This window comes from Notamacropus eugenii, chromosome 3 (assembly GCF_028372415.1).
Source record: "Notamacropus eugenii isolate mMacEug1 chromosome 3, mMacEug1.pri_v2, whole genome shotgun sequence".
NCBI lineage: Eukaryota > Metazoa > Chordata > Mammalia > Diprotodontia > Macropodidae > Notamacropus > Notamacropus eugenii.
In genome coordinates, this window is record NC_092874.1 from 281424774 (window position 1) to 281439733 (window position 14960).

Genomic DNA, 14960 nt, shown 5'->3' on the forward strand with positions numbered 1-14960 from the left:
ACCCTGATCATTCCTTTGTTCTAATGTCACACTCAAGTACTCTAAATTTTACTGGTGTGATTTTCACATTATGAAGGCAGAAGTCCTAATATTTAATAATAGTACTATTTTTTTTAAAGATTGTTTTTAAAAGATTGGACTCCATACAACAATGTTTTCATCCTTAAAAATAAAGCATGGTTTTCCCCCATAGGAAAAGTTCTTTAAAAGTGTTTTAAAATTATAATAGAAGTATACTTTCATACAAACAGAACTGTTTTTCACCTCTAATTTTCTGTAGTGCTATTTTGCTAAACGAATAAAATTACTTTGAGTATGGAGAAGAAAGAACTGAGTCATACATATATATGTAGATTAGAGAAGTTTTCTTCTATTTAATTCTGAGGGAACTGATGTAAATTATTACATAAATTGTGATTCAGATTCTCTTTTTTTTCCCTGTCACAGTGCTAGTTGTCGCAGACCTATCAAAGGGGCTGCTGGCAGACCATTAGAACTTGGTGACTTCAGGATGGAGGGAACCTTTTCGTCTAAATATGTTCCTAAATATGCTCCTTTGGCTGATGACAAGACAGAAAAGACAAGAAAAGGACGCTCCGTTCCCATGTGGATAAAGATTTTGCTTTTTGTTATTGTGGCAGTTTTCTTGTTTTTGGTCTATCAAGCTATGGAAACCAACCAAGGAAATCCCTTTTCTAATTTACTTAATAATGGGTCTACTGCTTTTCAGGCAAAGGCCAACTGAGTGTTATCTCAATGGCACACCCAACCAACTTGGTCTCCTAATTTTAATAACTAGAAAGGACTCTTGTTGGGTCAAGAACTACTTTTAAAAATAATGTGATTTCAGCTTCTTAAATTTAATATTCATTGAAAGTGAACAAGACACAGTACAAATGGACTCCAGTTTAAATGTTTTGGACCTTGAACTAGTAGGAGATCACTTTGTGCCATATCAGTAATCTTTTTTTAGCTCTCTGGAACTTTTTGTAGGCTTTATTTTTTTAATGTGAGCATCTTTAATTCTTTTTTGAAAAAAAATGTATATTTGTTTTGTGTTTTGGGGAAATGAGAAGGGCAAAACATGGTAGAATAATGTGAAGCTAAATGTTTTAAATGCTCTGAATTCATGCAGAAAAGATTTTTAAAAATTATTTCTCCTGAACAGAATGTTTAGAGAAGAAATGTGAAACATAATCTAATACAGGATAAAGGGAAATTCATTGGAGGTTGTGTTTTCTATAACTGCAGCCAAGTATTTGACATTTATTTGAAAAAGTACAGCAATAATCACTTATGTAACTTTTTAGTAATGTTACTATAATCCTGTTGTGCTCATTTTTATAACAAATTTCTGGCAGCATCTAGCATCATTCTGTTAGTAAATTCACCTAAGCTCAGGTTTTACCTGAATATCATTTTTTAGTGTTACATTTTACATGTTTTAAAAAACTATTAGTATAGCACCATAGTTCAAAACTTAATACTTGTTTTCCCCAGAAACTTTTTTTTTTACTGATTGCTTGATAGATTTAATCCCAGTTTACTACTAAAATAACATTTAGATGAAGGTTTTGTGTGTGTGTGTGCGCAAAGAATTTAGGAAATTTATAACACCATGCTTAAAATTCTTCCACTCAGTTGACTTAAATTGTTAGAACTAGGCTCATTTCATTAAGCAAATTTTGCCAGTTCTTTTTTGCCCTATACATAATGTAATCTGATTATATGTTTCATAAATGTTTATTTTTAAATTGCATTTTTACTTTCTTGGATACTCCATCCTTTACTCATGAAGTTCTATACTCTTGATGTGAGGAGGGCATTATAATGCTATGTATTCACTCTTGGTAGTTGTCTTATTTTTTAAATTGAAATTTACCTCATATAGCTTGGTTAAGTAGACAGCTGAGATTTTGGGAGATTCAAGTGAAATGTGTAAAAATTAAAAGTTTGTGCTTTTGAATTTGAAATACACAGCCATTGGTCATATAGTATACTTTATACAAATAAGTTATTTTAAAATACCATGTCTTATAAAGACTGACATTTCTAATAAAAGAATAAACTAAAGACATGTTTAGATGGACACTAAATTTTGATCTGAACTAGACATATCCTAATGTTTAGTTTAAAGATAACCTGTAGGTATTTTTACTTCTTCTGACCAGGCACTCTGATTTCAGATTAAAGGGGCTGAAATACCAACTCTTAGCCTAGAAATATTTACTGATTAGAATGAAATTGCTTCTTTCTGTTAAGTACATCATTTCAAGAGAGGTCGTGTCCTACCCTTTCCCACTAGGACATAACTTGAGTTTTAATTGTAACAATCTAACTTTGTTCTTGAATTTTTCTCATTTAGTTGTCATGTGTTTCTTCCTTTAGAAATTAAGAAGCCACATTTGATGTTTTAAAACCTAGGAAAGTCATCATGACTTAATGTTGTATATAACATATATGATCAGTTCTCTCATAGGAAGACTATGGTCCAAAATAGAACAGGTAGGACTCAGTTAAACATCTAGTCAATTCCCCCAAAAAAAAACCAAAACAAAAAAAAAAATGTACTGTTTTGTCTTTGTCTGTTTTATGCCACTAGCGTAAATGTTTCTGAGCGATAAATTCAAAGTATTTCTTTCCGATTAAATTGTAGAAGTAGTAATACTTTACAATACAATCTGATTAATAAAAAATAAATAACCTCTAGTTTTGTCATTGTAGTAAGTGCTTTTCAGATAGCATAGGCAAATTCTTTAAACAGTACCCAGATACTAAATATTCTCATGGGATATTTGTGAATTATGATATGATAAAATCCTTGAATTTTTTTTTTCAATTCTTACATTAATGTATCATTCCACATTTCATTTGTAGTATTTAAATAAGGCATTCATTCGATCAGGAAAAAGCAGCATGTGTTGGTGCTGGCCCCCAGTTGTCATTGGAAGTACTATCAATCTTTACCACTGGTACTTTTTGTCATCATTTTTCTTTCTTTCTTGGTGCCTTGGACCTGTTAGTACCTTCAGACTTTCTTGAGTCCTGCTGATGCCCCTGGAAACTGAAATAGTTTTTGATCTTCCGTTAGGATTGGTGCTCTTGAATATTCATGTAGCAAGAATACCCCCTACATGACATACCAGAAAATTGGCTTCCAGTAAGTGGTGATTTCATCATCAGTGTTGCTCTAAGTATCATCTTTGTTTTAATGTCTTTTAACATAACCACAGCATTTGTACTAGGTTTATGGATTGGTTGGTTTGGGGGTCTGGAAGTGGAGAGATGTATCTGTAGTACTGCAGTTGTTTTTATTGTTTGTCATTTTTTTAATTCCCACTCAAATTGCCACCAAGAGACCGGACTGATAGCAATGTGCTATCTTGTGTTTTATTTGGTTTTGCCTTTGAGGTTGAGAAAATCTCACAGGAATTAGTCAACAGGGATATTTGAAAATACTGCTGATATAATGCTGTAACATTAAGGCTTACCTCCTTGACAATAAGAATGTTTTGTTAAAACATTTAACATTTAACATTTAATTTTCTTTATCCCTGAGAAAAAAATGGTCATAGTCTGTGCATTTGCCAGAAAAGAAACAAAAGTCTGAATTTCGGACTTAATCTGTTCTTTAGGGATCTACAGCAAGCCAAGCATCAATGCAGAGGTGATCATGAACTTGAAATCTGATCATATACCTTTTCATTTGGCTTTATCATCCAAAATATTATTGAAGTTTACATATTCATCTTGCCAGTGGTAGGTAACACAATGATTGTGATAAAAAAAAAGTAAAGAGAAGATTACATTCTAATGAACTTTTTTGTCTTTGTTTTTTGATTTTAAATGACATAGGAACTTAATAGATGAAACAGAAGTATGCAGAACTTCTTTGGTTCATCACTTTTGATCAACTTTGATTAGAAAAATTACTTTTTCAGGGCATCTTCAGCCTTCTTAGAACTGATAGATCAAGATACATCCTCCTGTGTGAGTGTGAAGTGCCAGCACAATATAATGAATTATGTAGATTACATTAATCAGTGTCATTTAAAGCTTTAGTTCTTCTGTTAACCTAAATGATGTTTTTAAAGAGTTAGTGCAGCATACAGGAGACAACTCTGGAGTAGAAATCTAAAGACCTTGCCTAGATTCTGAACATGATTCATCACTAACAAATTGTATAACTGATCAAGTCTCTTATCATTGGGCCTCATTTCCTTGTATATAAAATGTGAAGGGACTAAATTTATTAAATTATTAAGGTCTCTATTATTTTATAATTTCTCAAGAAGGAGTTTAATTTGTTGGAAATATGTTCTTCAAGTCTCTTCAGCAGCCAGAAAGAATACAGATTAAAAGTCCAGAAAAATCCTTGGACCTGAATGCTTAATTCTCTGTGTGTGATCAAATTTATTAGTGGAAAATTTATTGGAGTTGGTTTCAGCTGTATCTTAAAAGGTGTAGGCCAGAAGTAGGAGAGCATTAAGGTTTGAAGGTCTGGTCACAGAACGAAAGGTAAGAAGAGTGAATCATAACGTTTTAGACTTGGAAAGAACTTCAGGTCATCTTTTTCCTTACTGTATCAGAATTATAAGTCTTATCTACACCTTCCCCAACAAATGGTCCTCTAATCTCTGCTTCAAGACTGTGGTAGAAACTGAGCCCCCTTTAAGTCAGTCCATTTTAAATTGACAACTCTAAATAGATGGGAGGTTTTTCTTTAAAACCTGCCTTTCTGTAACTTTTAAGAAAAATTATCTTTTTTCCTTTCTTTCTCTTCCTGTTTTGTGTGCCCCTCTTCCATTTAGGGGATGGGGAAGAATTCTTATAATAAATGTAGTCAAATAAAAAAAATTGCCTTGTCCATTCTGCACTTGAAGTTGAGTAGCAGACTTCATCATCAGTCCTCTGGAATTATGGTTGATCATTGCATTGAACAGAGAAGTAGTTTCTTGTTACGATATTGCTGTTCTGTATGTTGCTCTCTGATTCTGCTCACTTCTTTCTGTATCAGTTCATACACAGGTTTCTCTGAAAACATCCCCTTCATCATTTCTTACTGCACAGTGGTATTCCATCACATTCATGGTCACGTGCTTTGTTCATCTATTCCTTAATTAATGGGTCTTCCCTTAGTTTCCAACAAGGCAGTTCTTAAAATATTTGAAGACAATTGTCATATCCCTGTTAAATCTTTTCCCAAGGTTAAACATCCTCAAACCTCATATAATAAGGTTTCTGGAAGCTTAAGGCGTCTTGCTTTATTTTAGATGAATGTCCTTCCTGAACCACAGCCCCCAAGATTGAACACAAACTACTTGCAGGTATCTGACCTGAGCAAAATACATAGTCAGACTTTCACCTCTGTTACTTTGGATAACATAGGGAGGTTTTTTTTTAATTAATGCTGCCTAAGATCATGTACTACGAGACCACTAAAATGCACAACTTTTTCTTGCCTTAATTACTACTGCCATGTATTTTTAAATTTTGTTTTAGTTCCACCATTCCAGTTTTATTTTTGTACTGTTGTCATCCAGCACATTCTTTGTCCCTCCTAGTTTTGCCACCTAAAAAACCTTATTGTTCCATCTATGCCTTTATCCAAATTACCATAAAAATCATTGAACAGAGGAGTTTTTAAGGAGAGAATTATACAACCCTTTACTGGAGACTTCTAATTGAACTCATAACAATCAACTTTGGATTTACTTGGTCAGTCATGTTCAAACTCATGTAATTTCATTATCATTCTAGTTCACACCTCAGCATTTTATCCACCAGGATAGCATGAGAAACTTGTCAGCTGCCTTTCTAAACTAGATACACTATCTCTGTTTTGCAGTATATATTAATATTTGTGTGTGTATGTGTGTGTGTACATACATATAAAAGTTTACCAATTTAGTAAATGTGTCATAAAGGAAATAAGGTTATTCTAACACAGTGTTCTAAATAGGCCCATGCTGACTTGTTAAGCACTCAAGCCATTCCTTTAAAAAGCCATTTTAGAATTTTCCTAAGAATAGGAAATTCAGACTCACTAACTTATAATTCAAGGTATCTACCTTCCCCTTTTGAAAACAAGATACTGCCTGTCTGCAATTCCAGAGTACCACTCCTTTCTAAGATTATTCTGAGATCAGCAAAATAATTCAGTTGAATCCACAAATTCTTTCAGTATTCTAGTATTTAGTTGATTACATCCCAGTGATTTGAACTCAATGAAGGAAGATGGGGTTCTTGCTTTGCTTCTCAATTATCTGTGATCTTATTTCCCTGTAAATGATTTTTGTTTTCTCTAGTTTGAAATGTTTTATTCATGGGAAAAAACTATCCTTCATTCACCAGTTTTCCATTCATGTCAAGAAGGTACACACACACTCACACTCACACTCACACTCTCCTTGGTAGAATATAAACTTGAGAGAATGATTTCTTCGTTTTTGGTTTTTATTTCTATTACCTAGGTCAGTGTCTAGTATATTGTAAGTGTTTAATCAGTGCTTACTGACTGAGTCTCATCCCTTTCTTGGTTTTCTTGCCATGTTTATTCTTAAACAATTTGTTGCCTTCAGTATCTCTTGAAAACTTTACCATCATCTAGATTAGCCTTCCCCATTCTCTTCTTACTATATCTTCCCACTCATATATTCATCTTCAGATATCTGCCCTTATTTTTTGCATATATCCTTTAAATCTCAACTCCCTATTCATCAGTCTCTTTAAATACCTTCCTTTTTAGAGTAGATTGTGGATGTGTAACCAGAACCTTGGTCCTGAGCCTCACATGACTCAAACATATTTCCTTTTTGGAATTTCACCTATGAAATCTTAAAAATTTGGCCACTGAAGTTGTGGATGACGTGGCAAATGAGAAAATGAGGCCTGGAGAAGCCATGACTTGCCCAAGGTTACATGGCGTCAGAGAAGAGACTGCAGAGCTAGAGCTCTTTACACCACATCACAAAGCCTCCTTTCATTTATTTGTGTAGTTATTTGTTCATTTATTTATTAGCTATTCAGCTATTAGCTATTCAGCAGTTTTTACCACTAATTTTGATGAAGACAAGTTTCCTAGCATGGTTTTCACTTCTGTTTTATCAAGCTGTTCTTATCAGTCAGAATCTGATGTAAGAAGGCAGTTCCTCTCACTGATTGCTGTTTTTTCTGTATCATCTGTGAAATGAGCAAATCAGCCATTTGCAATAAAAATTTGTCCTTTAATCCATTAACCCAAAAGGGAAAGCCAATGAGTTAATAAGGTAAATCATCCAAGGCAATATAATTCAGGGTATATTATTTTATTCTAAGACTGTGTATGCTGAGATATTTTGTTACATTTAGCACTCTTCCAGTGAATACTTTGTCATATTGTAGAGATGGCTCTGGGTTCTTGTTGGCCACAGCAACGTAACTTGTACTCCCTGCCTTAAGATAGTAGGAAAAGCTCAGTGTTGCACTTAACCACCAGTTCAGCTGACTCTTGGAAGTACTGCAGCCAAACTAATCCTGAGAGATTTGCCGCTTCAAAGAGGTATCATGCAAGAGATCAGTGGTGGGAATATCTGAGTCAGAAAATCATAGATCTTATATACATGCATAATTTCATTGGTATTGTTTTTATGTCCCCTACATTTCCTAAAAAACATCCTACTTGTCTCCTCAGAAAACTATTACTTATAGCACAAAAAAAAATTACAAAGAGGAAAATATTTAGCAAAAATAACCAGTAGTTTTGATTTGTGACTTTTTCCTTCCTTTTACGCTGTAGTTAATTGTTTTCCTGGTTTTGTTTCCTTGACTGCTCTGTATTCTTCATTTCTTGGTTCAGTAATATTTCATTACATTCGGTAATCATAATTTCTTTAGCCATTCCCTATTCAATAGACATCTACTTTGTTTCCAGTTATTTTTTACTACAAAAAAAAAAATCTGATAAATATTTTGGTGAACATGGGATCTTTTTTTTTTTTTATCATTGATGTCTTTGGTCAGGTGCTCTTAACTTGGAGTCTGTAAACTTGTTTACATGTGTGTGTATGTGCCTACACATGCCTATATAGGTATGCATATAGTTCAATAGAATTGGTTTCTTTTGTAATCCTGTTTTATTTTATACACTTACAGTCTCAGAAAGGGTCTGTAGGCTTCACCAGCCTGCCATGACACAGAAAAGATTTTGACCCCTGCCATAAAATAACCTTTCTTGAGTTCAGTAGTAAAGGGGACGTCCAATATTATGAAGTGTCTGCAATGCCAAGGTTTCCCTTTAGATCAGCAAGACTGTCCCATGTAGCACTGACTGTAATAGAGTCTTACCCATCGCTAAGATAGAAACAGCTACCTCACATTTTTTGTACTTGATCACCCATTTTAATATGAACTGAGAAGCCATATCAACTCAGAACCTTTCCCTGGAGGATGTACTAAGCTTCTTGAGAGTCAGGGATGCACTGAGAGCAGTGCTGGAATTGAAGTTGGAACAGGTTCAGAACCCAACTTTGATACTTGATTAGTTGATTGACTAATGGCAAACCCTAAGAGTGTTCTGAGCCTCCATTTCTTTATTATTGAAATAAGGATAACATCATCTATTATGAGGAGGTCACAGGAATATTGTGAGACTCAGTGAGATACTGCATTACAGGGCTTTGACCGTTAGCAAACCTTAAAGCTCTATATGTGTCACCCGTTACCTTTTCTAGTCTTAAGAGTCAGGACTGGCCTCAGACACTAGCTGTGTGACTCTGGGCAAGTCACTTAACCCTGTTGGCCTCAGTTCCTCATCTGTAAAAATGAGCTGGAGAAGGAAATGGCAAATTACTCCAGTATCTCTGCCAAGAAAACCCCAAAGGGGTCACCAAAGGTTGGACACAACTGAAAAATGACTGAACAACAGTAGAGGAGAGCACTGGGCCTAGAGTCAGAAAGACCTGAGTTCAAACATGGCCTCAGATACTTTACATCTGTGTGACCCTGGGCAAGTTACTTCACCTCATTTTCCTCTTCTTCCTCAACTGCAAAATGGGGATAATAACAGTCCCCTACCTGATAGGCTGTTGTCAGGATCCTAAGAGAATTGAAAAGCACTTAGAACAGTGCCTGACACATAGTAGGTGCTGTGCAGCCTGCTACAGTGGTTAGCAAGCCCACCTCTGAATCAGAAAGAATGTGGGTTTGAGTCCCACTTCTGGCTATGTAGAGACTATCTGTGATCCTCTTTAATATCCCCAGCCAACCCTCTTAAGATTCTCATTGACAGAACAGGATTCCATCTTCATTGGTAGAGGGAGCATTAATAAATGAAATGAATCAAGTATTTATTAAGTACCTATTATGTGCCAGGTCCTGCTGAAGGTGCTGAAGATGCAATACCAAGGAATAAAGCCATTTCAACGTTGTTGGATATAATCTTGTGAGCAGGGATTGTTTCTTTTTTATTATTGTTATTTTGTACCTCCAGCTCTTAGAAGAATGACTGACATATAATAGGTACTTGTTAAATGCTTGTTGATTGCCTGAGAGTTCTGTATACAAATGAAATCACAGGTCCAATCTCCAGAAAACAACACAAGTCCTATCATTGACATTTGAGTGCTATGTATTTTTAGAACAGGACCACTAGGTGTCACTGTGGAACACATGCAAGTTACAAATACTTGATTTTAGTAGCAGGTAGCTTTATCCAAGAAAAATGTGGTTATTTTAAATAATAGTATGGAAGGATATCAGGCCACAGCTAGTAATCTTGCGTACGGGATTAAAATACCCATTTTGTAATTACATGGTGTTTAGAGAAGTACATGAACTTAAGTTCAAATCCCACCACTGGGACCAGACAATTCACTTTAACTTTCTGAGCCCCATCATGTTTCTAGCTTGTTTGTACTGGTTAGAGCTTGTTCTCTGTTGGCACAGTCTTCAAGAATCCATGCTCACCCTACTACATAATGGATGCTTGTAGGATGACTTCATGAGAATGGGAACAATTATGCCTTTAGTACTTACTTCAAAAGGGTATTATTGTGAGGCTTGAATGAATTGGTGTGAATAAACATAGCTTACCCGTGAGTTTTAAAGTACTAAGTACATGTTTTACTTAAATATTCCGGGTGTTTAATATAAGAATTCATACTTTAGGCCTCTGTAGTGCATTCCATCATTAAGATTCTCCTCTATAAAATACAGCTATGAATTAGCTCCTCAATTTGATATGTTGAGAGAGGTAGGATAGTGTTGGGAAAAGGGCATTGAACTTTGAGTCAGGGTTCTAGCACTTTCTTGCTCTTTGACACTTCTCTGAAACTCAGCTTTGTTCATTTATAAATGAGGTGGTAATACACTACATACTACGTAGTAGTATTGGGAGTAAAACATTTTAAAAATCTTAATCTTTTTTTATGTTTATGTAAAACAGCTTCATTAAAAGGCAAGCAAAAGAAAGGTGGTTTTTTTTTCACAACTTAATTTCTGTTCTCCAAGTAAAACAAATCCACACAGTTATGTGTGAAAATGTATGTCTAATTTTGTACTTTAAGGTCACAACCTCTCTAAGTAGAGGGTAGCTTGGGCACCTTGCTTTGTGTGCCCTGGAGTTGTGGATGGTCATTGCTTTGATCAGTCTTGCAAAGTTGTTTTGGTTTACAAAGTTATTGTATATGTTATCCTGGTTCTGCTCACTTCACTTTGGATCTTTTCATACATGTTTTCTAGTGCTTTTCTGAAACTATTTTGTCATTTCCTATGGTATAGTAATACTCCATTATACGCCTAATTTATTCAGCTGTTACCCTAATTGATGGGTACACACTTTGTTTCCCATTGTTTGCTACAATAAAAAGAGCTCATATAAGTATTTTCACATATGGAGGAAGGGTGTCGGCTTTGTCTTTGAGGTTTTTAATCTCTTGAGGATACTAGAGTTAAATACTGTTCACCTGATGGTTCTAGAAGAACTCAAGAGCTCTGAGGGAGAGCCAGAAATCAGTCAAATTCAAATGTTTCCAGGATGGGGTGTCACTGCCACTGACTCACTCTTGAGAATCCATAATGTACCTATATATGTCATATGTATGCTCCCAGGGCTAGTAAGAACCCTTGCTTGGTATGCTCGCATATTTGAATGGTGCTGTTTGAAGTCCTGGGCTGCTTATCTGTAGCATAGAGATGATGGCTGAGATTGTGTTATCCCATGAGTCTGAGCTATAAGTCAAAACAGCCATGTTGTTTTTCAGTCATGTCTGACTTTTGACAAAGATACTGGAGTGGCTGTCCATTTCCTTCTCCAGCTCATTTTACGGCTGAGGAAACTGAGGCAAACAGGGTAAAGTGACTTGCCCAGGGTCACACAGCTGATAATTGTTTATGTCCAGATTTGAACTCAGGAAGATGAGTGTTCCTGACTCCAGGCCTGCTGCTCTATCTACTGTGCCACCCGGAGCTGTAGTTATATTCAAACAACAAAGGTTATGGATGTGATGAATTAAGGATATTTTATCCCAAATAATAAGAATAAATTATTTTTACTTAAGAGCAGGAAGTTCCTAGCACTTTCTGGAATGTTTGTTTTCCCATATAGTGTAGATATTAGAGGCAATCTAATCTAGCACAGTGGATAGAAAACTGGCCTCAGAGTTAGCACCTTTTGGTTGCTAGGTCTGTGATCCCGGGCACCACTCAGGCTTCCATTGCCCGGTATCTCTCTTTAAGACTAAAAATGAGAGGACAGCTGCCAGTCTGCATTGGTGTAAAAAAAGCCTTCATCTGGAATTCCAGATAGAGAGATCTATAGATGTGACTGTGTGTATGTACACTTTACATGAACTTCCTTTACATAAATTCATCCTGAATTGCCAAGTTTTCCAGATAACTCTTTATCTCTTTAAACCTCTCCCTCCATTTAACAACTTTATTCATACTAGATGTAAGGCATTCATAAATGTATTGCATATATAATCAGTAACTTAGGACTGTGGTTAGCCCAGTGCTTAGCATAGTATCTGAATGCTGATTGATTGTTTGTACCTCTAGGCTTACATAGACAAGATCCGGTCTTGAAGTTTTCTCGACATGTAGAAAATAGCTTCTTTTTCTGCAAGGGGGGAAGCTGTTTTTTTGGGGGGGTGGGGGGAGGTTAGTGATAGTGTTGACTGAAAAAAAAAGTATCATTGAAGTATTTAAAATATGTACAGAAGAGAACAGATGAAGCATGGAAGGAAGCAGACAAGCAGGATAACTTTGAAAGGAATTTAGAACTTGAGATAGTTTGGAAAAAGCAAGTTATACGTAATAGAGTTTCCTATGCAATCCTCTTTTTGTGTTTGACTTTGTATGTGGAAATGCCCGTTTTTCTTATTTTTTTTATAAAAAATAGTTTTAAAAACACAAAAAGTTCTTAAGCAGAGCACAGAACTATTTAAAGTCATACAAAGGGGGAGCTGAACTATGCGTAGTGAGTTTTGCATACATCACCGGACTCACCTGATGAACTGGTCAAGTATGCCCAGAGTGGTGCTGGAACCAGCATCCCAGCAACAAGGATATCCTGAGAGCTGATTGTTAAATTTTCGGCTTGAGCTTTTGTGCCTCAAAAATCAGAAAACATTACAAATCAGAGTTGGATTTATTGTTTTATTCGTTGTCTAGATGTAAAGTGATGGAGAAAATGTTAATAATACATATCAGACTTAAAACTGTTACGCTGTACGTTTTCCCCTCCAGAGAGCTGATTGTTAAACGTTGACCAGCACACCTCTAGTGATGCTGAACTTCTCTCTCTTTGTAATAAATCTTTGTTACAAGAGATGGCTTCCTGAGTAGGGAAAAAGGAGGAATATATTTGGGGTTGAAGGTGAAAAAAGTATATTCCATTAAAAACATTAAATCATATTGTTGTTTAGTTGGGTTCTACTCTTTGTGATTTTTTTTTAGCAGAGATACTGGAATAGTTTTCCATTTCCTTGTCCAGCTCATTTTACAGATGAGGAAACTGAGGCGAGTATGGTTAAGTGACTTGCCCAAGACCACACATCTACTGAGTGTCTGAGGCTGCATTTGAACCCAAGTCCTCCTGACTTCAGGGTTGGTGCTCTATCCATTACATCACCTACCTGCCCTAATACTCTTAGGCAAGCCCAAATATAAAGGGAATAATATTTATAGGCTACATTCCCATTAGTGTCATTTTGGTCACCATCCCAACAAAGTCACAACTTTTAAATATGTGGAGATTGAGGCCCAAGGAAGTGAAGTGATTTTCCTCAGTTTACACAGTAAGGGACAGAGCTAAGATCCAAAATTGGGTCCTTTGGCACCAGGTACAGGATTCTTTCTATTGCCAAGTAGAAGACTTGACCTTGATTCTCATTTCCTCAAGTCATTTTCCCATTGTAGTGAGTCAGTAAGGGTTTACAAAGAAAAGTAGAAGCCTGTGCCTGTTCTAAAGGAACTCATAGTCCAGTGGGAGAGAAAACATGCAAACAACTGTATAAATACGTTATGTACAGAATAATAAATAGGAGTTCCAGAGGGAAGACACTGGCATTAAGGAGGATCAGGAGGGGATTCTCATAGAAAATGGGATCTTAGCTGGGACTTGAAGCCAGAGGCAGAGATGAGGAGGGAGGTTATTTCAGGCACAGGGAACAGATAAGAAAATGCTCAGATTAAGAAGTGGAGCAGCAAGTTGACCAGTGTCATTAGATCTCAGAGTACATGACAGGGGAGATTGGAAAGGTGGTAGATGACCAGGTTGGGAAGAAATTTGAATTCCAAACCATACTTCAAGGGATCCACTGTCTCCCAGATGTACCAACTCCCTCCAGTGTTGCCAATTGCAGTCCTTTCAGGCTTTTTCATCATGTGCAATGTCTGCATTAATCAGTTGTCAAATCTTGCTCTTTCTGTGGAATCTGATCAAAATCTTCTCTCACACAGAAACCACTTCATGCAGATCCTCATTATGTCTAGCTTCCTGATTGTTCTCCTTCCCTGTCTCTGGCGAGACTTTAGAGCAGGGAATGGGAACATTTGGCCTCAAGGTCACATGCGGCCCATTGACCGAATCAAGACTTCAAATGCAACTTCAAAGTTTGGATGCATGGCTCCTCACACGCTAGAGTCCTGGCAAACTGGGGTTCTCTCTGTTTCTCACACATGACTCTCTGCTCCTGTATCCAAGAGTGCCTTTGCACTGCCTGTGTCCCATGCCAGGAATTCCCTAACATTCCTCCATACTTAGTGTAAGCCCTGCCTGATGGACGAGACCTTTCCTGGTCTCCCTAACCACCTTATGCTGAACTGTCTTGTATTTATTTTGCATTTATCCTGTATGTATGTATCACCTACATGGCATGTGGCCACCCAGTCTTACTCCCTGGGTTACAGGCCTTTATATCCTTGGTTCCTTCAGGGAACCCACATAAAGCCTCTGCACTCCTTCCGAATCTTTGTTTTTGTTCTGTAGTCATTTCAATCCCTTTGAACTCTTCCTGACCCCATTTGGGTTTGATTTTTTTTGTTTATTGTTCATTTTGCAGATACTGGAGTGCTTTGCCATTTCCTTCTCCAGCTCATTTTATATATGAGGAAACTGAGGCAAACAGGTTGAAGTGACTTGACTCACACAGGTAGTAAGTGGCTAGCCAAGGGCACATTTGAACTCATAAAAATGAGTCTTCCCGACCCCAGGCCCAGCATTCTAGGCACTGTGCTACCTCTTTTCTCAAGTTCTTTTAACTCATGATCTGCTGAGAAAAATGTTTATTATATTACGGCAAGTAGTTGCTTTAAGCCAGAAAAGTATCTTTCTAGACAATACACTGAATTTGAATAGGGAAAAAAATTGCATTTTTACTTTAACTAACTTCTAACTAATTTAGCACTTAAGTTATTTAAGAACATTTTTCAGGGACTGTCCTCATACTCTACAGTCCCATCAAACTCTGTGTTCCTCA

At 36.4% G+C, this 14960-nt stretch overlaps 1 protein-coding gene across 4 annotated transcripts in view; it reads left to right on the plus strand.

The window, feature by feature from the left end:
* TMPO (thymopoietin) overlaps positions 1–10871 on the plus strand; it is a 42935-nt gene extending 32064 nt beyond the window's left edge. For all 4 annotated transcript variants that reach the window (XM_072655659.1, XM_072655660.1, XM_072655661.1 and 1 more), the window contains one exon: positions 448–10871. In XM_072655659.1, the coding sequence (XP_072511760.1) occupies positions 448–745 (298 nt within the window). In that variant the 3' untranslated portion in view covers positions 746–10871. The remainder of the gene's footprint in view (positions 1–447) is intronic.
* The last annotated feature ends 4089 nt before the right edge of the window (positions 10872–14960 follow it).